The sequence below is a fragment of the Vollenhovia emeryi genome, unplaced genomic scaffold (genome assembly GCF_000949405.1).
Source record: "Vollenhovia emeryi isolate VEMERY1.0 unplaced genomic scaffold, V.emery_V1.0 DF939166.1, whole genome shotgun sequence".
NCBI classification, from domain to species: domain Eukaryota; kingdom Metazoa; phylum Arthropoda; class Insecta; order Hymenoptera; family Formicidae; genus Vollenhovia; species Vollenhovia emeryi.
Genome location: NW_011967200.1, coordinates 1137932 through 1160003, shown reverse-complemented (window position 1 = coordinate 1160003; position 22072 = coordinate 1137932). Strand labels below are relative to the sequence as shown.

The window sequence follows — 22072 nt, the reverse complement described above, 5'->3', positions numbered from 1 at the left end:
ACCTCCCGCGAGATGTGTGTATATCCACCCCTCCCCCCTCGAGAGACGGAGAAAGAGAGTGAAGGGAAAAAAGAAGGAAGAGAGTTTCGCGTTACCCACCCCTTTCCTCCCCCGGCGTCCCCTCCTGCAACCACCGGCCGCCCCCAGTCATAGCAGTTATGAACCGCGGGCCGGCAGGTCTGAGTATAATTTTTTGTACTGTGTAAATGTAAGACCATACGTTTGAATAAGAAAAAAAAATGTTTATATTACGAAACGCCCGGCGTATTTTTTTTTCGATCACTGCGTCTCACACCCTCCCGGCGGGCGAGCCTAGGAGTTTTTAATTCATGTTAATTCACCGGAGCCTAACCCGAGAGTCGAGGAATCGAAGTTTATTCGGAGCTGATGAAAGAAAGAACAGAGGTTTGTCCATTTCTCAGTTTCGAAACGGGGATTTAATTCACTCGAATCTGATTACGGTTGTTTTCGGCATGTAATCTGTGGAGGCTTAAAATATATATTGCGAGTTAAGTTACAGTCACTAACGAAGTTAAGTCAGAGTTACCGAACGAAACTGTGACTTCGTCACAGGTAACGAGTTACTTCCCAACCCCGTGCGTTATTTTAATCGAGCGAGAAAGGAGCGTCTTGACGTCGGAATCTTCCCGCGGCGAGGAGTACTCGACATCAGCAGGTAATTATCGAACACAATTCCAAAAATGTCTCGTAACAACTTTACATCGCGCGATAGAATTTTTCAGTAATTATCGTTTGCAGAGAAAGCAATGCGCGAAACTGTATACGATCCTCATCGCGAGACGTGTCGCGGACGTTCTCCAAGTTGCTCATTAACGTGAGTCGCGTGACGCTTTCGTATTTCTTTCGTTCGTCACCGAAACGCGAAGCCCTCGTCGATCAAAATCGAGGGGATTCAACGGTCGCGCCGCCTCGCGCGAGCGAGTGCGCACGCGCGGCCGCCCCAAGATGGCGGCGCGATCGCGGAGGGGAAGACGATCGAGCCGAGGGCCGCCGAGCGGCGAGTGTCACAATCGCGTTCGAGTGCGTGCGGGACGGTGGAACAATGGTCGCGCGCCGGGGTGATTTACCGTTTCTCGCTACCGTTACCGTGGTCGTCGCCGCCGAGGGTGGCCGCGCTCTGTAAGCGGGGGACTCGGTGCGCGCACGACGAAGCGGGGAGGCACGGTCTCTCGGCGCAGATCTCCCTCCTCCCCTCCTCCCCTCCTCCCCCTAGGGAGACGCGAGCGGAATGCCTCGCGCGGACGTACGCGCACGGCGCCGGGACTGGACGTAATACGGAGGAGCTGCCACGACGACGCGCCGCGTTCTCCGCTTCCACGGTACACGCCTCGACCCCGGGCATGTCAGCGCGCTGAGCCAAAATGGCAGCCACGTTAACCGCCGAGCAGGAGCAAGTGAGTAAGCGCGTCCGGCGTTTCTCCGCTCGTTTCTTCCGCGGGACCGAGGGGGCCGTCGGCCCGCGCCACCGCCACCGCCATTATCATCATTGTCATTATCGCCGTCGTGGCCGTAGCTGGATCCCGCCGCCTCGAGACGGGTGATCGTGAAACGCGGACGGCCTTCGCCTCGCGTCCAAGGTCTCGGGTCTCCCGTGTCCCGTGTCGTCGGCGCGAGACGAGCGGGTCGCGCGCGCATCCATGCGAGGAGACGCCGCGATCGGAGGATCGCGGAGCTCGGACCATCGCCAAGGTCCTCGCCGGGAAGAGTCGTCGGAATCCGTCCGTCCGTCCGTTCGTTTATTCGCGTCCGTTCGCCCGTCGTTATCTCGACGCCTGGACGCCGAGAGAGCGCGCGCGCGCGAGATAGCGATCGTAAACACGCCACGGAAATCGCCGTCGCTCTCTTCCGACGTCGTCGGCGGCGCGAGTCTACTTCCTTCCTCGTTGCCGCGACGAGAGGAGCCGCGCGGCCGGAAGTCGGAACGCTTCGGGCATGTCAGGACGTTAATAATGGGCCGCGTTTCCGGCGCGGGCGGCCGGTTTCTTTCGGAACGCCCACGCCGCGGCTCCCTCGTCGTCGAATTTCGAAGCTGTTTTGAAAGCGCGCTGTCGCGCGCGGGCACGCGCGCTCTTCTCGCGGCTTCCGCCGCTTAAAAATTCACGCCGATGCGACGCGACGCGGCGCGGCGCGACGCGACGCCCGGTATGCGAGTCGCTGGAATTGTGCGTACAGGGCGCGGTCGAAATACGCGAGCGACGCTAAATCACGCGGGCGTGAGAGAGCGGCTTCCTCGGATTCCCGTTTGACGAGACGTTCGCGGGCAAACCCGATCGGTTCATCTCGCGACGCGATCGAGAGCGTTTACCTACGTCGCCGATTATCGCCGGAGCCTGTTCGCTCAATTACTTGATAAGACGCAGAATTGTACGACGATTGAATCACGAGACACGTTGTTTTTTTTCTTTTTTCACAAGCGAGACACCACTGATTGCGATCGCAGTTGAAAAATTTGTGTTAAATTTAACAGATGTCACACGTCAACAGTCCGCACAAATTTTTGTGTTAATTTAACATAATATGGATACGACGCTCTGTTAGTATTTTAACACAAAATAGTTTGAAATACATTTTGTGTAAAATCAACATATTTTTCATGACAAAATGAATTTTTTAAAAATGTGATTTTTACATTTTGCAGATGTAATAAGTCAAATGACGGTTCGAAATCACTCACTTACGTTATATAGAATAAGATCAGCCCTTTATTCTGTAAATATCAACAGACAAATCTTGCTACTAATAATATGGAACGTACGTATTGTGTAAGATTAAGAAATCAGCACGCATTGTGTTGCGTTAACATTTCTTTTCAGTTATTTCAATAATTTTACATTTGGGGTCAATTAACACAAGAGCAATATGTGAAATTAACACATGAATGTGTTGAACGTTTAAAATTTTAACCGGCATTTTTCTTCAACAAGAAAACACAAATTTTCCAACTGTGTAGCGTCGTTCTTTTAACCTGTAGAGGACCGGAGTGGTAACTACGGTGGCCCGGAGCAAACTTGAAAACTTTGCGGAGCATGTGGATTGCATATATGCGTAAATATTCTGTTTAAAAGAAAATTACACGTTTCAATGGGGAAAATGCCGGCCGTCTGCGGGTTGAACGGCGAATGTCGATTTGAGGAAACTCCGCATTATTGATCTCGCGAACGTTACCGAGTTCACCGTAGATTTCGAAATTGTGCCGAACGCTCTTCCCAAGCCGCTGAAAAATTGGCCGAGTGCGTTTAACCTCTGACGGCCTCGACGCGAAGGTGCAGTTTCTATCTGCGTTGCGAACCGGCGATGCGGAGCAAATTCTATTTGAAGCTCCGACGGAGTTTCTCGGTAACGAGATTTTCCCCGCTTATCGATTTGCCGCCGCTCAATTTCCGTCTGCCGCGCACATATTTTTAGCGTGGCACGAGCACTCCTGTTGCATAGAAACAGCGAGAAATTATAAGTCGCGGGCACGACAAAGGCAGTCACCTCCGTTTAAGGAGATCGATCGAGAGCGGCAGCCTCGATTAATTGGTACCGATACCCCCGACCCCGTTCCTCATCGCCGCGACTATTATCGCGTTAAAAGGCCCGCAATCGCGATCGACGTTAGGTCCTGGCGCACGAACGGGGGAAATATCTCAGGTGCGGGAAATAAATTTAACAAGAGGAATATTATTGTCGCCAGTAATTGATTAAAAGCTGGAAGAATAGTTTGACGACGTCAAGCTGGCTAAGGTGGTTTAATTTAACGATTTATCCCAACGTTTCGACCGAGGGGGAAATCGCTGACCAAAATCTTGTACACCAATGCCCACGAATGCCCAGTGGGCATTACTTTGTCTTATTATCTTATTTTATCTTTATAATGCACCAGGAGAACCTAATGCATTGTGGTGTACACGATTTTGGTCAGCGGTTCCCCCCTCGGTTGATTCTATTCTATATAACATAAGTGGGAGTGATTTCGAACCGTCATTTGACTCATTACGTCTGTAAAATGTAAAAATTACATTTTCTAAATTCATTTTGTCCAAATACGTTAATTTTGCACAAAATTGATTTCAAATTAATGGGAGATTTGCATTTATTTTGTGTTAAAGTATCAACAGAGTATTAGTGTGATTTAACATATCCATATTGTGTCAAATTAACACGAAAATTTGTGTGGACTGTTTGAGACATGTGGTATCTGTTAAATAGAACACAAACTTTTCAACTGTGTATAAATAATAAATAAATTTACATTCACGAGCTAAGAGTGCAAACACTTTGGAGCTTCTGCTTCAGAAACAGTTCGTAAAATTATTTACAGAACGTTTCTGAAGTAAATGCGAGAAGTAAATGACTGTTGTAATTTTACAGACTTTCTAAAAATTGCTCGTCGCTACGAAATTGATTGTCGATTTTATTAGGTACAGGGGAAAGTCCTCTATTACGAGATAGGAGGTTTTCAACGTCCAAATTCAATCGCGCGTCTTTTCTCGCTACGATTACACGATCTAACAATGAATTTTCCACTCAACAGATCTCGCTCCAAGGGCAATAAATTCGTGGTGGGACCAGACAGTCGACGTCTATCGATTTGGCGGAAACTCCGCTATCTCATATTAGAGGACTTTCCTATACTATTTCGACCTTAGCTGCTGGATTTCAAGACCGATAAAGATCGGCGCGCAGTTGACGTGTTGAATAAAAGACAAGCACGCAAAAATATCAGGCGCGAAGACTCAGATACTTTAGACACTTTGGACCACGATTGTACGATTCCTGTATCTACATCTCATATTTTATTTCTCTTCTTTTTTCTCTCTCTCTCTCTCTCTCTCTCATATATTTTAGATTTACTCCTCTTTCTAATATTCTATGTTGTGCGCAGGGCGTTTAGTTAAACTAAATTAGTTTTCACGTATATGCGAGCGAGCCTCGGCACGTGCGAACAGTTTCAGAAACGCGTGGGGGGTGTCCATTCATTCTCTCTTTCATAATAAAACAATGATCTCAAGTGCGCAATCAACACCTCGTATCGTCAACATTCACTGTTCTCGCCCGCGTCTTAGCGAGCACGCGCGTTTCGAGCCGTTCCCCTCGCTGCGCTAATTCCAGGTTCGGCTCTGCCACGCGATTAATTCTGTCGTCGAACCTCTTTCTTTCTCTCTCTCTCTCTCGCCGCTTAGCGCGCCAGTATTCGTCGGAAAGAAATAATGGATCTGTTCTTCATAGCTGAACTGGCCGCACTAGTTCAGAGCTTGTCCTTTTCCCTTCGCGCCAGAAGGAGAAAGATAGACTCTGAGCTAGTGCAGCCAGTTCAGCTGTAAAGCCTCGTGTCCACGATCCAAGAACCGCGTCCAAGTTCGAGTTCCGAGGAATGTGTAGCCAATCAACTTAGCCAAGCAGCTTTTCCGTAAAAGATGCAGGTCGATGGGCTACGCATGTCTCGGAACTAGAACTTGGATCGTGGACGCAAGGCTGCAGGCCTGTTGCACGATGCTGGAACTTGGTCCAAGTTCTAGTTCCGAGAAACGTGTAGTCAATCAACTTGCAGTTTTTTACGGAATAGCTGCAGGTCGATTGGCTACGCGTTTCTCGAAACTAGAACTCGGACCAAGTGCCTAGGCACATCGCGGACGCAGGCCTTTAAAGAACGGACCCAATGTCGCGAGCCGCGGAGGGCCGCGTTAAATTCCTCGGTGCTCCCGCTGGAGCTGACACGCGCGGCGGCCGGGCGGCCGTACCGTGCTCGCGGGTACCACCGTGCCGATCCCCGCCGGCTGGCAGCGCAACGGAAATGACCGGTGGGGAGGTAGCCGGACACGCCGGAAGTCGCGTCGGTAGTATATACCCGGCGCGCGTACGTACGTGTGTCACGCTCACGCGTCCGCGCCGTCCACGGTCATTGCTCGTTTTAATAGCGTAAAAACGACATGTCGTCGCGCCGTTCATGCCGCGCTGGCGCGGCGACCGTCTTGCGATCTCGTCATCTCGAATACCGAACGCGACGGGATCGCCGGTCGAGGATACGCCGCTCGCGTTTTTATGGAATAGCTGCAAAGACGATTTGGCTAATTTTCTCGGGATCAGAACTTGGACCAAGTTCTAGCATCATGGACACGGGCCTTAAGAGAACAGTTGGAAAGGGACAAAGGGTGAATCAAGCTAAGCTTAAGTGGCGTCGGTGAAATCGGGCCTAAAGCCTCGTGTCCACGATCCAAGAACTGTGTCCAAGTGTCTATTCAAGAAATGTGTAGCCAGTCAATTTGCAGCTTTTCCGTAAAAGATGCAGGTTGATTGGCTACACATTTCTTGGAACTAGAACGTGGACGCGATTTTTGGACCGTGGACAAAAGGCTTGAGAACGCACGCGGTACGCTCGCGTTTCCGCTCGCAGGAGGACGACGATGCCCGATGCCCGCTCTTGCGTGCCTACGTCGTCGCAATTCGACGTCGGGGCGGTATTATATTTCGAAATTCCTGAGTCTAGCGTCTCTTTCGCCTTCCCTCCCTTTTCTCTCTTTCCTTTCCTTTTCTTTTCCTTTTCCATCGCGACAAGGTCACGCGCGACGAACTGGCGAGTCGACGAATATTCGAGATATGCACGTGTTGCGTTCGCGTCTCTCGATCGGGTCGCGCTGATAAAGATTGCAATTCGCGGTTTCCTGCCGGCCGCGTCGCGAAGCGCCGGCTCTCAAGGTTGACATTGTGCAACGGCGTACGGCAAGATGCTGAGCGATTCCGTTGCCCAATGGGCATTTCGTTATCCGCCGCCGATTTCAGCAGCGTGCGATAACGTATTTATAGAATTGCGTCCACGGACGCGGCGAGCGATAAGGATAAAATAGGAAGAAATAGCAATGGCGTTTTTTAAATAGCAGAATGTGTCAGCGTTGTTGGGAGATGAATAAACCGTCTTTCCTTCCGCTCTGTTATTAACACGTGTTTTTACCATAAGCACAGTTTTATCTCTATGGAAATGTAAAATGAAGGAAATATTCATAGGTCCGTATTCTGAACGCTCTTTTATCAATAAAAGCGCCTCTAAAAGCGGCTTACTAAGCCTTCCGATTGGCTACAAGCCACTTAGAGGCGCTTTTGTCGATAAAAGGGGATTTAGAATGCGGGCCATTTTGTGTTATATTGATTCGTATTGTTACATCAGCAGCATTGGCGACGAGAAAATTATTAATATCGAAAGTATATACGCCAGTTACGTGTATTTAATAACGCAGGCACAAATGCGATTTATATTTACGTGGAAAAATTTACTTGTACTAATTGCACAAAACCTTTTTCCTCTTAAAATCAATAAGTACATGTAAAATACTCTGTATTCCAGGCTACGAAAGAATTCATAGAAGCTGTGAACAGATGTAGGGCCGGTAGACGTGCCGGACCGGTGTCCTGGAGCACGGCGGTCAAGTTTTTAGCGGCGCGGAAGTTTGAGGTTCAACGAGCTTTGGCTCTGTACGAGCAGCACGAGGCCACCAGGAGGAGAGAGGGATTAGCAGTTCTGCATCCTACTCAGGAACCCCTGCTCAGTGAGCTGTACACAGGAAAATTTACTGTCCTGGTAAGACCGAGAGAGAGAGAGAGAGTCAGTTTTAACGCGGATGCGTTTCGTTTCGTCGTCACGGCTTCAGGCGAATTAATATATAAACTATTTCAGCCATCAAGAGACGCAACAGGTGCAGCGATAGCTATTTTCACGGCGCATTTGCATCTTCCACAGAACACTACGCATCAAACGACACTGCAAGTAAGTTTTGCAAAGTTGCATTATTTATGCGCGGGCCGCGACGAACTTTACGAATAGTCGCGGATACTTGTTGGTAATTCCGAATAATCTAGATTTCCGTCTAGAGAAAGTAGGACTTGGAAATTTTTGTTGTTAAGGTAACCAGCTCTCTTGTCTTTTTTTTTCCAGGGTGTTGTATATCAATTAGATGCTGCCCTTGAAAGTGCGGAGACGCAGAAGCATGGACTAGTTTTTATTTATGACATGTCTGACAGCAAGTATCAGAATTTTGATTACGACCTGTCTCAGAAAATTCTGACACTTCTGAAGGTAAGTCGGCGAATATACTTTGGACGTTGGTAGGGAATCATTGTGGGGTAACGCACGCGTAATATGTCCGAAACGGACCGTGAAGTCCAATAATTTAACTTCTCGGCGGTGGTTAAAAGTAATGGAAATCATGATTAAAATATACAAATGACTGAGATACGTCAAACTTAACAACACGAACGTGGGGAAGATAGATTTCCCGCGAAGCCGTGAAGAAATTTCTCGGAAAAAATTGTTTGAGAAACCCGCGAAAAGATGGGAATAAAAAAAAAGAGAATGGACAATCAACCACGCGTGACTTACCCAAATAATCAGGAAGCGCGAAGTCCCTCTTGTTCTCACCGCGGAGATATAATATACGTCAAGAATTTCTCGTGACCTCCCATTGCAAAATTGCCGCACGGAAGCGTTGTGCAAAATCTCGCGTTTTCTTTTTTCCTCCCCCTCCCCGTCCCTTCCGACACGACTAATTCGATTAGACGACGGAGTCGCGGTGTCATCGAGATTTTCTCTGTGCATTACGCATCGATTTGCCCGCCGTTTTCTCTCGAAATATGCGTAATACTTCGTGCGACACGATTGAGCCGCGTAACGGCCAAACGCGGAGGCGGAGCACCACTGGTGCTCGCACGCGCGGAGTTAGAAAGCGAGAAAAGATCGCGATCGAGAGTGAGAGGAGGGTCGGAGTCGCGAATTATGTATAACGATACACGGTCTCGTTTCTCTATTCCCGCCGACGTGACAGAGGTGCTCCGTCACGCACGAATGTCGGGCGCACGAAAGAAAGCCATTCGTTTGGATTTTCGCCGGTAACGGCGACGTGCAAAGGCCGGCCCGAGATAACGCCACTTCGCCTATTTCTATGTAGATACAGAACGATTTGCATCGTACGTGTTCCGTAAACCGCGGGTGCCGTAAGTTTGCATACAATTGGCATCTCTAAAATAAATTTTCCCACGGACGTGAGAAAGAGCGCGAGAGAGACACCTAATCGCGGAGGAGATATTAATTATATTTGTGTATAAATTTACGAGCACCGTGCTGTTGGAACCCAGAGGCCTGGCGGGATATCGTCTTTCTTTTCAATGATAATTGCGAATTTGCCAAGTGGCGCAGCGTTGTACCCGCGGCCTGAATTTCCCGGCCGCGTCCTATTCCGGAGTGTCGAGCGAGCGCGGCCGGACTTTCCGCGCTTCTGAAAGGAAGAAGGAAAAAACAAAAAGAATCTTTTCTCTCTCTCTCTCTCTTGAGGAGAAGCGTAATAATTAGGCGAATTACGCTGGCACCAAGTGCCATTTAGCGACGTCTAAGTGCGTGGCCCGATTAACATTCACGTTGCGTGCAATTTCGTCCGGCCGTAGTGCGGCATTACAGTTATTACCGTCGCTGAAGTTAACCCAATTAGTCATCGCCGCTCGGTCGAAATAGTCTCGTGCGTTAACGCTTTGATGCGGTCAGCCCACTTACGTAAAAAAAGAAAATGGTGTCATACGCGACGTAACCGGTGCACGTGACTCCTCCGGGCGCGCGAGCGTCACTTTAGTGCCGTCATTATTGCGAATATGTGCATGGGGAAAACGTGACGTCTTTTCACCCTGACTTTCACGTCATCGATCACACCCCGCATGACTTGGCGCGGCCTCGCCGTTTTCTCGGGGGGGATAAAAATATTCCCAATCTTTCTTAGGCCTGCGTGAAGCTCCTTTTGCAGAAATATTCCTATCTACCCCTCTCGCGACGTCATGTCTGCTCGTTGCGTCACTCGGTTGAATGATAATACGTCACGGTTTCATCTTCTTCCTCCTGGGGAGTTTTTTTTTTTTTTAGATTCTTATTTCTCGACGATCCGCAAATTCCGCGTTTAGCTCTCGGCGCGCGAGGATGTGCGGCTCAAAGAGACGCGGCGAGACGCTCTAAGGGCGTTCACGCTTCGCGGGAGGTGGAGTTTACGCGATTACGCGGCGAGGCGCGCGTCCAAGTGGTGCGTAGGGCATGACTTTCAAAGGTTTTCTCCGGAGGAGACGACTTCCTCCTCCCCCCTCGGCGACGTCACGTGTCGTCCACGTAATCGTGGAGGAAAGAAAGGAGTAACGTTGTATAATCCGAGAAGGCGATCACAGACGGGGCCCACTCGTCTCTCTCCTTTTTTTTTTTAAATCCCTCTCGCCACCGAGGAGATATTATCGTCGCTTGTTATCGAGAGAGCGTGAAGGTCCTTCGCACCTCCGCGCGTCACGCAATTCAATCGGATCCTAATCGCGCGGCGAACCGTACTTCCAAGGTAGCCTCCGCTTGATAATGGCCTTTCACAAAGGTTCCAGTGCGCGGTGACATTTGCGTCCGCGTAATTATAGTCGTAACAGTCGAATTCGGTAGGCGTAGTCGCTGTTCGCAATTTTATCCTCCGCCGGATAAAATCGCGCACGTGGAAATCCCGCGTCGAGCGTTGACGGGGGGAAAAAAAACGAGAAACAAAGAGCCGATATCGCGCTACGACGGCGCGAAGCGTCGACCGATAAGAGAGTCGGGATAAGAGGAGCTGGGGACGTTTCCTCGTTTACGATGTGATTGATTGCGTCAGGAATCGATATGGGAGCTCTCTCTCTCGCCTTTTCTTTGGCAGCGAGCGTAATAATCGATCACCGAATGATCGTAAGAGACTTTGAGGGCGGTATTTTACAGCTGATCTGATCTTACATGTATGCTCGCCTTGAATCAGACGTTAATTGGTTTTAAGACTCCGTCCAGTCAGTGAAACGAACATCTCGAGATCGTCTTGACACGTTGACTGTCCTGTTGATCGGGTGCTGGCGAAATATTTTTCACCCTTTCGTCGCCGGATTATCTTTCAGTCTCAAATTTTCTGTTGACACAATGTTATTCAGTAATAGAACGCGCGGCGAGTCTTTGTAAATTTTCTATGTTGGACTTGCATGTCCCAGTGGTATGTGAAAGGGTTAAAAACACCCGTAAGAAATGAATGAACGACATAAAAATAGCTGGGTAACAATGTAGGGTAAAAACTGCGTCCCCTCCCTCTTTCTCTCTCAACTTGCTGTCTCCATGACGGCGTAATCTTATTTAATTATTGTACGCAATATTTTTTGTCACTGCATGTTTATGTAATGAAAGTTTTATCGTGCTGCAGTACATAGAGTGAAGGTCGTTACACACGAAAAAAAATTGAAACAATAAAACTTAAGGCACAAGCGAAGCGACGCAGTTAAGAACGTGAGCAGCCATTTTAAAACGTAAGAGAATTCTGTATGGTTGAAATTCACACGACGTAAGCTTTAAAGGCCCAAATACACTTGAATGAGCAGGCAGGAGGACTTAAGACTGAAAAATTTCACTCGGACTTTTCAGAGTTGCCCAAGTTTTAAAATGGCTGTTTATCTTGAGTTTACGATCGGGCTTTTATTATTTTACGTCTTGAGTTGTACTGCTTAAAATTTTTTTATGCGTGCGGCCTTTACCTCGCGCACACCACGATAAAACTTTTGTTGCATAATGAAAAAATATTGCGTAAAATAATTAAGCAGGATTACGTCCTCGTGGATTTCATGTTGAGAGAAAACAGCGGTCTTTACACTGATATTTTTATGTCGTCTATTCATTTCCATCACTGGTCGCTTCCTTCAAGTCGTAAATCTTACTGTTTAAGCTTTTTCGCGTGTTTGTCCCAGTCGACAGTGGACGATTTCGGCGCCAAGCTTTAAGAAATTGACCGATCGCAGCCGAAAGGGAGAAGAATACTCGACTGCGATTGGCCGATTTCTTAACTGGGGCTTTGACTGGGTCTACAATAGGCACAGCAAGTCGCGAAAATTCGACCAATGACAGGCGATTATTCTTCTCACATTTGGCTGCGATTGGTCGATTTCTCGCGACTTGCCGCCTCTACAGCACCAGTCTTTGATGTCATATGTCTTAAGTCGACGTGTGCCGTTGTCTGAAATCCTGACTGGCTCTCGTAAGCAATACAGTAGGCAAAATAGTATCGCGTCAGTTCTGTATCTTACAATATATTGTGAAAATGCTAAAAGTGAGCGGCTTTGTCTCTGTCTAAGGGGCCGGCGGGAAAGAGGCAAAGCCATTCACTTTAGCATTTTCACTATAGCGTAAGATACAGAATTGACACCCTTATTGGCTCTTGCAAGAAATCCAGTAGAAAAACTAGTATCGTGTTCCGTTGGCTTCAGTTTTTCCTCTGTGTCCCTTGGACACATATACACAGATCATACGTGCAGGCAACGTATTGAACGATAGTTGAAAGAAGCGAGCGGCATCCTCGGACCTCCGTGAACATTTTTCTGCGATTAACGCCGCGCGTTGAACGGTCCAGGCCGCGGATTTTCCGAGGCAACGGGGAAACGTTCCGGCGATCGACCGGAAGCCGCGTGGTTGAGAGGCACTGGGCAATACGTCACCGCGTATACACGGTTGCTGCACCTCCGCTGCCGGCGGTAACGAGAGGGCGAGAGGGGAAGAGAGAGAGAGGGAGAGAGAGAGAGAGATAGGAGAGGGGAAAAAGAGAAATTCTCGCGTAAGGGATGTCGGTGGTGAAAAGAAGGGGTCGCGTGTGGGGTGAGAGAGCGCGGAGCGGCCTGGCGCATGCGTTATTCCGCGGCGCTCCGGATAACCGTCGCCGACGACGCCGACGACGGCCAGTAATCGTCGTGACCCCCTTGCGACCACCACGTTGCATTCGGACGCACGGTACGGGCGACCCGATTCTCCTCCCCCCCCTGCCGTCCGTGCCCTCCCGCGTTCGTTCGATCGCGTCCTTGTTCGCGTGCGAGGCCAGCCAGCTAGCCAGCGGTTTTGCACGGCGACGTCGCTCCGTTCATCTCGACGACGACGACGACGCTCCTCCCGCGCCGGTGTCGCGCCAATCTCGCGCTATCGATTAACCCGACCGAGTGTGCCGGCAGTGATTTCGTCTAACCGGGGGGAGAGCCTTCTTGCCGCTCGACGAAGGCGGCCGATCTCGCGGGGGGTTCGTCCCCGCTCGCTGCGGCTCCCGCCGACATGCCCGCGATCTCGCCCGCGCCGTCCGGTGGCGGCCGCCGCTTCCGTCGCTGCTCACGGTAAATTTCGACTGTCAGCCGGGGGGATCGATCGACCGACCGGCGGGAGACACGGCCGACTTGTCGCCGCGCGACTCCTCGAAACGCCGCGCGCCGGAATAACAGCGCGCCACGACCGCCCGCGGCTAATTCGAGACGCCCGCGCGCCCGCGAGTTCCTAAAATTGTGGCGCGAGCCGCGGGACGCGGCACTGCTTCCCGGAGCTCCGCGGAGTCGCGCCAGCGCGCCCCGTCGGCCCCGTTACGCGCCTCGCGCCTCGATGACGTTTGTTTTACGTGTAGCGGCTGTTACGTTTGTTGTGTGTGCCACCGACGACGGCAGTGGTGGTGGTGGTGGTGGTGCCGCTGCTGCTGACGTCGTTGGCGTTACGGTACTTCCGCCCTCCGGTCCGTACCCCGTGGGTTAAGTTCCGGTTCTCGGCTTCCCGTGCGCCTCGTCCCGGAGCAAGTGCCCGCGGGGCACGGTTCTTGAATTCTCGTGCGATGCGCACGCGAAATTCTGGCCCTCGCGGAATAGTTGACGGTCGATCGGTTAGAAACCAACGCGAGTAGCCAATTTTTTTATTATTTTCCCCTCTACGGGGACCCCGTCAACCGTTAGGTCATTTAGCGTAAAGAAAAATTTCTTGTACCAGGAATATCGAACCCGAGCCTCCTGGGTGAGAGAGCCAAGGTACCCGCAACCTTTCTGCGAGAGCAGTATTTTCGCGTACGGTCTCGCCTTCGAGTGAATTCGAGAATCGAGCCCCTGGGAAGCCGCGCGTTTGCTCACGTAACGCCCGCCTCTCGGTAATTCGCCGATTTGCGACGCGAAAATCTCGCGGCGAGAGAGGGGGGGGAGATGTTCTCTCTCTCTCTCCCCCCCCCCCCTCCTTCTCTCTCCCTTTTTCCTCGGGACACTCTCCGATTCTCCGATAATCTGATTAAAGGGACGCGGTCGCGCTTTTTTCGCACGTAAATCGCTTACCCCCCCCCCCCCGCGGCCGCGTATACGCGGTCTATACTTGGCAGCCGATTCGCCAGTGCGCGACACGCGGCCTGTTCTATTATTGCAATGTCTTTGAAAGGTCGAGGCGCAATCCTGCCTTTAGAAATTATTCACGCGGAATCGCGGATTCGTGCGCGTTCCCCGTTGACATCGGTTCGAAAGATGCGCCAATGAGCGCGGGTTCTGCGTTTCCACGACTCGACGATAGCAAATTTACAAATTGACGTCTATAGTTGCGCATCGAGCCGGCCAATTACGGCTAATTAGTAATGATTACAGTCACAATAGTTGCATTCGTTAACGATGATAATTGTGAACGTTTTACCTGAAATTATAATTTCTCTAATAATTTCCCGATAATTTGTATCGATTCATCTCTACGGCGAAATATTCGGTTACGGGGTAAAAATGATATTGCTATGTGAAAATTCTTGTTCGCAAATAACGCGTTGCCGCGCAAAGCGAACACGTAAAGTTAATATCGATTGGGTATATTTTTTATTTATCAACCTCAATTTGTTAATCTGCTATAATTGAACGGCAAGTAGGATCTTCGTCAAAGTGTTTTCTTCCGCGGGGGAAACCGCTTGAGGGCATTGTGTACAGATTTGCGGTGTTACTGGGCATTGCTAGGGCATTTTTGGGGCATCATAAGAATAAAATAAGATAAAGTAATGCCCACTGGGTACAAGATTTTGGTCAGTTTTTTTTCCTATGTCGCGCAACACCGGCAAACCATTCATGTTTCGTCCGCATCGATTTTTCAGGGTGGCTATCCGGCAAAATTAAAGAAGGTCCTGATAGTGACGGCGCCGTTGTGGTTCAAGGCGCCCTTCAAGATCCTTCGATTGTTCGTTCGCGAAAAGCTGAGGGACCGAGTGTTCACGGTATCCATCCCTCAGCTGACGTTGCATATCCCACGAGAATCATTGCCACATCGTTTAGGCGGCACGTTGGAGGTACAGCATGAAGCATGGCTGCTACATTGTCTTAAATCCATGACGAACCGAAGCGGGGGTGAACTGTGCGAGGTTAGTGCTCGATGCAACTTCGGACACGCCGTCGTTATTTTTGCCCGTGGTAACGCGCGAATATCGGAGGGGTTCGAGAGATAAAAAATTCCGGCATGTTGAAACTTTTATTTTTGGATATAGCGACGGCGGTAGTGAAAATATTTTATTCACAGAACCATTTTGTTATTAATGGAACGCTATGAAATGGCAAACAGCCTTCACGTGTATATTTATGGCATTTCAGGTCACCCCGAGAGTAGGCACACCTGTGTCGCCCACGGCGAACGATAACGCGGTTCATCAGAATCCGAATGGAACTACAACGCACAGTAGTTCGACTAGTCCTGTAATCGATAAGAGCAAACAAGTGAAAAATGGTGTGTCGAATATCGGCGACATCGAGATCACCACCGCGAACGCTGACGCCTGGATTGGAACCGACGAGGCGCCATCCCCAGTACAGCCTCCGTCCTCAGCTAGTTCTGGTTTTAGCGACGACGACAGTCTTCACGGCGATCCTGGGCTTCAGGCCGTCACCATGGAGCAATTTATAGCGGACATACATTCGCGAGGACGCGCCGGTCTCATAGCAGAGTACGCGGAAATTAGACAGAGACCGCCGGAAGGTTCATTTAATAATGCAAAGTGCGTAACAGCAATATCTTGCGTTTCCGCGATACGTTAGCTCCCCCCCCCCATTCGAGTTAATTAATATATCGTTGTGTCGGTCGTTCCAGGTTAAGGTCTAATCAATCAAAGAATCGCTACACCGATGTGCTTTGTTACGACCACAGCAGAGTCTGCCTTTCGCAAATAGACGGAGACGCGACGTCCGATTACATAAATGCGAACTTCGTCGACGGTTACAAGCAGAAGAACGCGTTTATCAGTACTCAGGGTCCTCTTCCGAAAACCTGCGGTGATTTCTGGAGGATGGTTTGGGAACAGCAGACGTTAGTCATCGTTATGACTACGAGGTAGATTGTCTTACTCGTGCGCTCTTGGGCAACTTTTACTTGCATGATACAAAGTTTTGAACAATTCCGGCCATATTTTGCGTCAGAAACTTTAAACGTGACTTTATGGCTTCACGTAATGTATCCTTGTTCCAGAGTGGTGGAGAGAGGGCGTACGAAGTGTGCACAGTACTGGGGCCCGGAACCAGGTGACGAAGTACAAGCAGGTGGCTTCACTGTGACCACCCTCGAGGTCGATACGAATCCAGATTACACAATATCCATGCTTCTCCTTACAAACAATAAGGTATGTACTTCTGCACACTTGTTCTCTCTCGATTATCAAATGTCATCGTTTCCTCACGTTCCATTTGTCCCGTTTCAGACTGATGAGACGAGAGAGGTTTGCCATATGCTGTACACAGTGTGGCCGGACTACGGCGTTCCTCAATCGGCGAAAGCTTTACTACAGTTCTTGTCCTTAGTCAGGCAACAGCAGAGCAAATTACTCGCTAGCAGAGGAGACACATGGGCCGGGCATCCACGAGGACCACCTATAGTCGTACATTGCAGCGCTGGCATCGGAAGAACAGGTAGATAGATGCTTCTTGCAACGAAAATTGTAATCTAATGGCCGGTACCGTTCTTTCCCGCTGACGCAAAAGTTTACGCGTGAGATATACATTAAATTGGCGGGTTTCCAGGCACATTTTGCACCTTGGACATTTGCATATCGCGACTGGAGGACACTGGGACCGTAGACATACGAGGAACCGTCGAGAAGATCCGAGCACAGAGGGCCTACAGTATTCAAATGCCAGACCAGTATGTCTTTTGCCATTGTGCTTTGGCGGAATACGCACTTTCCAAAGGGATGCTCAGTGCGCAGCATCTCTCCATGTTACCTCCATCGATCGAAGAGGATTCTGACTAAGAGAGTAACGAGTTCTGCTACCATATACCGGATTAATGTTCTTCCCGAGTATGCGTATATATATACTATCCTTAAAATAGCCTATTTCTACCTTAAACGACTGAAAGTTATTTTTTGCTATCGTATCCATCGATGTAATGATTGAACTTCTCGCTAATTACGTCAGTCTTAAATTTCCTATGAAGCCGAATTGGTCTTTTTCTTTCAATGTCGAATAAGCGGACAGGGAATATTCCACATTCCTGTTCTTCGTGCTCTGGCAAATTTTTATGTAAAGGTGCATCAAAAGGCACTGATCAAAGATAGATATTTTACTAGCATAAGAATTTGGCACAAACATTTTTATAGATCCAACGTTAACTCTCTCGAATGTAAATTACAACTCAAATTCTGTAAGATTTAAGCTGTTGCGAAATGGAATCTAATCACAAAATAAGAAATCTTTAATATTGTTGCGTCCGGGAACCATTCGCGTTTCGCGCTAGCAACGTTCGTCGTCAAGGGAGTGCTCCAATTTCCTCGATCACATCTAAATTCAGTCGGTTCCGCAGGACCGTGTCAGCGCGGACACAACAATATAGTCTAAATAATTTAATTTAATTTATGAAATAATGACGCGATAAATTTTTTCACTTTCGGTCGTTATTGAAAAGGACCACATGAGTTGGTCGAAACGTTTGATATTGTTAATTTCAAATAAATAATATAAATTTGTTATATCCGCACCTAATATCTAGCGTCTGGCTCTTATTGCTCCCTACATTGCGTTCTTTTAATTAATGTTTGATAATACATAGAGCCTTAGAAAAATCATTGTTTTACTATCTTAATAATTTATAATTTATTATAATCGATGAAGTATATAAGATAACACGCCTGGCAAGCGTGACGTTTCAATCCCTTCCAGAAAAACCATGTCGACAGATGTGGGGGTTCTTGGAAGAGGCCTACGCCCACGAGTGGACGGAAATAGGCTGAGAAAGGAAGGAATAATAGGAATCGATGATTTATAATTTTCTATTTTGTAACAATTATATGGAAATTTATGTACGAGATTTAAACAACATTTGAGAGAGTTGAATTGCCGATCTTGCTAAAAGAGAAGGAATCGATATATATATATATAAATATATATATAAAACTTTAAAAATATATGAAAAATATAAATGTGATTATATACATTATATAGTTCACAAATTATTACAAATGTGGTTTGACAGTGGCTATGATATAGCCACAATTATTTAAGATTTTGAGATTTAGAAGTATTATAAAATACGATAAAAACGGCTTCTGCCTTACGGAAATGTAGATTATTCTAGAAAGTAATCGACATATTGATAGATGTTTTTGGGTAACCAAAGATTATCTGCTGCACAAATTTAGAGAACCGGGAATTTCTAAGTGTACGTAAAATTTGGTTATATATACAATCGCGCGGGGAAAATTCCGTTTTACAGGGATTAATAATCAGGGATCAGATTGTAGATTAAATAATTTCCGACGCGACAAAAAAAACTGACGAAGCCTAAACAAGTGCAAGGCTTTAAAAATTACATTAAGCCTTTACTTTAGTCGAGTAAACTTCGCGTTCATCCGATAACTATATGTATGCGTATACACAGTATATGTTTAGAAATACATATATACATATACGCATATACATGGTTACACATATACATATATATATACATATACGCTTCATTATGAAAATCGTTACGATTAAAAATCGTATATACGTGCAAGCATCAAACGTTTAAAGACATTTTAAAATCTAGGCGTAAAAAATCTTAACACACACGGCGACTAATGTAAATTTTACCCTCAACGGATATTACAATTTAATAACAATTAAAGAAAAGCGGGCAACTGACGGAATACAGACAAAAAGTTTAGACATTCTAGATACGCGATATAAATACAAACTGACTTTGTATGTAATTGTGAAATAATTATATCTTCAAATATATCTCATATTTCCAAGGTATTGCGAGATGCGCACCTTGGGTTCGGTGCGACGTTTAGCCTCCCAATGTCATCAAGAAGCACGGCAAAGAGTTTCAAACATTGCTGCTTTCGAAATCTCTTGAATTGCCTTTCGATTATGATTATTACGAATTTTCAGTGTGTACGTGTAACCTTGGATATATGTTAATACCGTTGTGTCCGATCTGTGTTACTCGTGTCCAATAATTACTCGAATCGTTTATCCGTTGACTGTGTGCGGGACCTCTGCAAGGAAACTGCGATGTGACGAGTTTCCTTGCACCGGTCGCTCGATGTCTGATGAATTATGAACTTTATCGTGGGCTATTATGATATTAGTATTGTAAAGCATTGTGATAGTCGGTAGAAGTCTCCGAAAATTCGTATCTCTATTCTTCCAAGTACTGCCATTGCCAACTACGCTAATTTCTATTTCTAATCACGCTGAGCTAAATTTTTCGCGGCATAATCACGGTGCGGTCCCAAGCCGCCGTAAAAAAAAAAATATATATATATATATATGATATATATCTACTAACTGATTTGTAATAATTTATTAATATTGTGTTAAGACACGGTATCTATAGTGGTGTATTTGGCATCAGAGCGATGAACATGTGTAGGATGCGGAATCCCTTGATTTTTCTGTTTTTCACAAGTACAAGGTACTCGGAAAGAATGCGGCTTCAACGCGTTGCAGCGAGAAACGTTTGCGGGTGGCCAGTCGCGAGCGTGCCCGCTCGGTTTCCCGCAAAGTCTTTCGCTGTGGCGTTTTGCGAGGACGAATTTCCTGTGCGATTCTGTAGTTTCACGCAGAGGCGTCGTTTAAGGTTTCAATTTTGGCCGGGCGAACGGTAAAGAACTGTTGAAGACGTCTTCGAATTTTATACAAAACACGTAGGCGCTGTTGTACCGCGAGGAAGCTTAGTCACGTTTAAATAAGTTAACGATACTTGAACGTAATATTTATAAGTTCCTCCTACCCTTAGGTTACCTACAAAGGGCATATTACCGATATTGATTATCGTTTATTACGTTTACGTAATCTATTATTATAATAATCAGCATTATCCTTTTTTTTGTATTTATCCTAGCTATTTATTGTATCAATTGGTTAAAATCTCCATGTGATGTATATATACGCACATAATTATCATGTATTTCTCAATCTCCATTCTTAACAGTGGCATTCGTTTAGCGTTCTCTTTCTTTTCGTCTTTTTCTTTCGGAGAGAGTCTCTTGTACGAAGCGCGAGAGATAGAAATCTAATTTGGCGTTCGACCGTCTCGATTAAGTGTGAATGTACAGTGCGATTTGATAATTATTCTTGCGTGTGCCTCCCTCGCATCGTAATGTGTTGCAAGCGACGAAACCCGTACGTCGATGAAGGCCGGGGGTACCAAAGTCTCTCGCAAACGGATTCACGGACGGGACGATTAATTAACGCGGAGTAAACCAAGTGTAATTGTACTGTAATACGCGAACGCGCTCGAGTGCGTGTGTTAAGCTTTGGAACTGAGGGTAGGTAGTCTAAAGTAATCGACTCAACAGTATTATACCTCATTAAATGTTCGCGATTCTTCTCTTCTCGCCAAATCGATTTTCTTTGCCGGCGTAAGTACGCCGGGCAGTTGGGATTTATCGTCCACCTTTCCCTTCGAATGCAAATAGATGACGCGAGCGGGATGCGACTTGATCGATCATCGCGATAAAAAAAAAGTTCAAGGGGGAAAAAAGTTTATATTCAAAGGGGACGGGTATAAGAGGAAGATCTCTGTGCTAATAATATGCAAATGATACGCGAGTGGTGGACCGTAACTCCTCCAACTTCCGACGCACTTTCATTCCTTCGACGCGATTTTCAGTTGCGAACTTGTACCATCGTTGCTGCGTCTTGCGATTCGTTTCGGTAATTTGCACCTGTAACTCGCTATTTGTAGACCTTGACCATTCGTCACCGATGTTACACGTCTCTATATCGAGGTGTTTGATGAAGGCGGTTGATACAATCGATTAATTATTTAATGCGATAGACGCCCACTTTTGTATGACAATTAATTCGAGGAAGCGATGCGCAAAGCGGAAGGAGCTGCAATAGAGGAAGCCAGTGTTTTATGTGTATATCTGGTATATGCAACACGTGTCATAATAATTAAGGTTCTCACGAGGTGAAGAAAAAGATTGTTAAAATATTACGAAAATGGAGAAAGTAACGTAAAGAAGAGAGAGGGGGGAAAAAGTGTATATAAAAACGATATTACTTTAAATTACTATCGCACACATGATTGTATCTAATTAATAATTATTTAATATATTGCAAATATAAATGGTACAAATTCTGGCGTTTTACTGTTATTTACACATCGTTTACAATTTGGTAAGAATCCCAGATATGTAAATGCGTTTGTTGCTCTCCACAGACATTCGTATCATTTATAGCGTTACCATCGATTGACGAAGAGTCCATTTTTTAAATTAAATAAGGACTCGACAATGAAAGGTAACTAATGTAAAGTTACAAAGAAAACCTTAAAAGTACAACGCGAATATAAATCAATTAAGAAAAGAGCAATTGTTATCAACTTGCATTTCCAAACACGTGCCTTTGCGCGCACACGTGTACAATTCTATTGTTAGAATCTAGCTTTTAGAATCCGATCTTTCGAATCTCACAATCTTCTCAAGTCCAACTTCTCTACCAGTTTAGATTAGTGAAAGTTCAAGGGTGTGTTTCCCCTCGCTATTACTGAATTCGGAGCAAATCGTTCGCAAATGTAACGGTATCCTTCGTAATGACATAGCAGTTATACTTTTCTTAACGCAACCATCCACACCTTTTCTTTGAGACTGAATATTCGGAACTGTTGGGAGTACAGTAGTGCCGAGAGGAAACGGGAACACGCCAAAAATTGGCAAGTCCGACTCGCGGTTTGAATATTCGACCGTTTTCGCGCGCGTGACAGTGAATATTACTGCGCAGCCGCAGAAGAGAGGAAGGCGCTACTACCAGCTCTCAGGTTTCTATCTGCCGCTAG

General features: G+C 47.0%; 1 protein-coding gene across 1 annotated transcript; it reads left to right on the top strand.

Annotated features, from left to right (window-relative positions):
• The first annotated feature begins 1196 nt into the window (after window positions 1-1196).
• LOC105564378 (tyrosine-protein phosphatase non-receptor type 9) lies at window positions 1197-17701 on the top strand. The gene is made up of 10 exons (XM_012016698.1): window positions 1197-1415; window positions 7343-7576; window positions 7673-7762; window positions 7931-8071; window positions 14916-15179; window positions 15406-15806; window positions 15899-16138; window positions 16274-16424; window positions 16503-16710; window positions 16822-17701. Exons 1-10 carry the CDS (start codon window positions 1383-1385, stop codon window positions 17049-17051), a joined length of 1992 nt encoding a protein of 663 aa, XP_011872088.1. The 5' UTR covers window positions 1197-1382; the 3' UTR covers window positions 17052-17701.
• Window positions 17702-22072: the final 4371 nt, after the last annotated feature.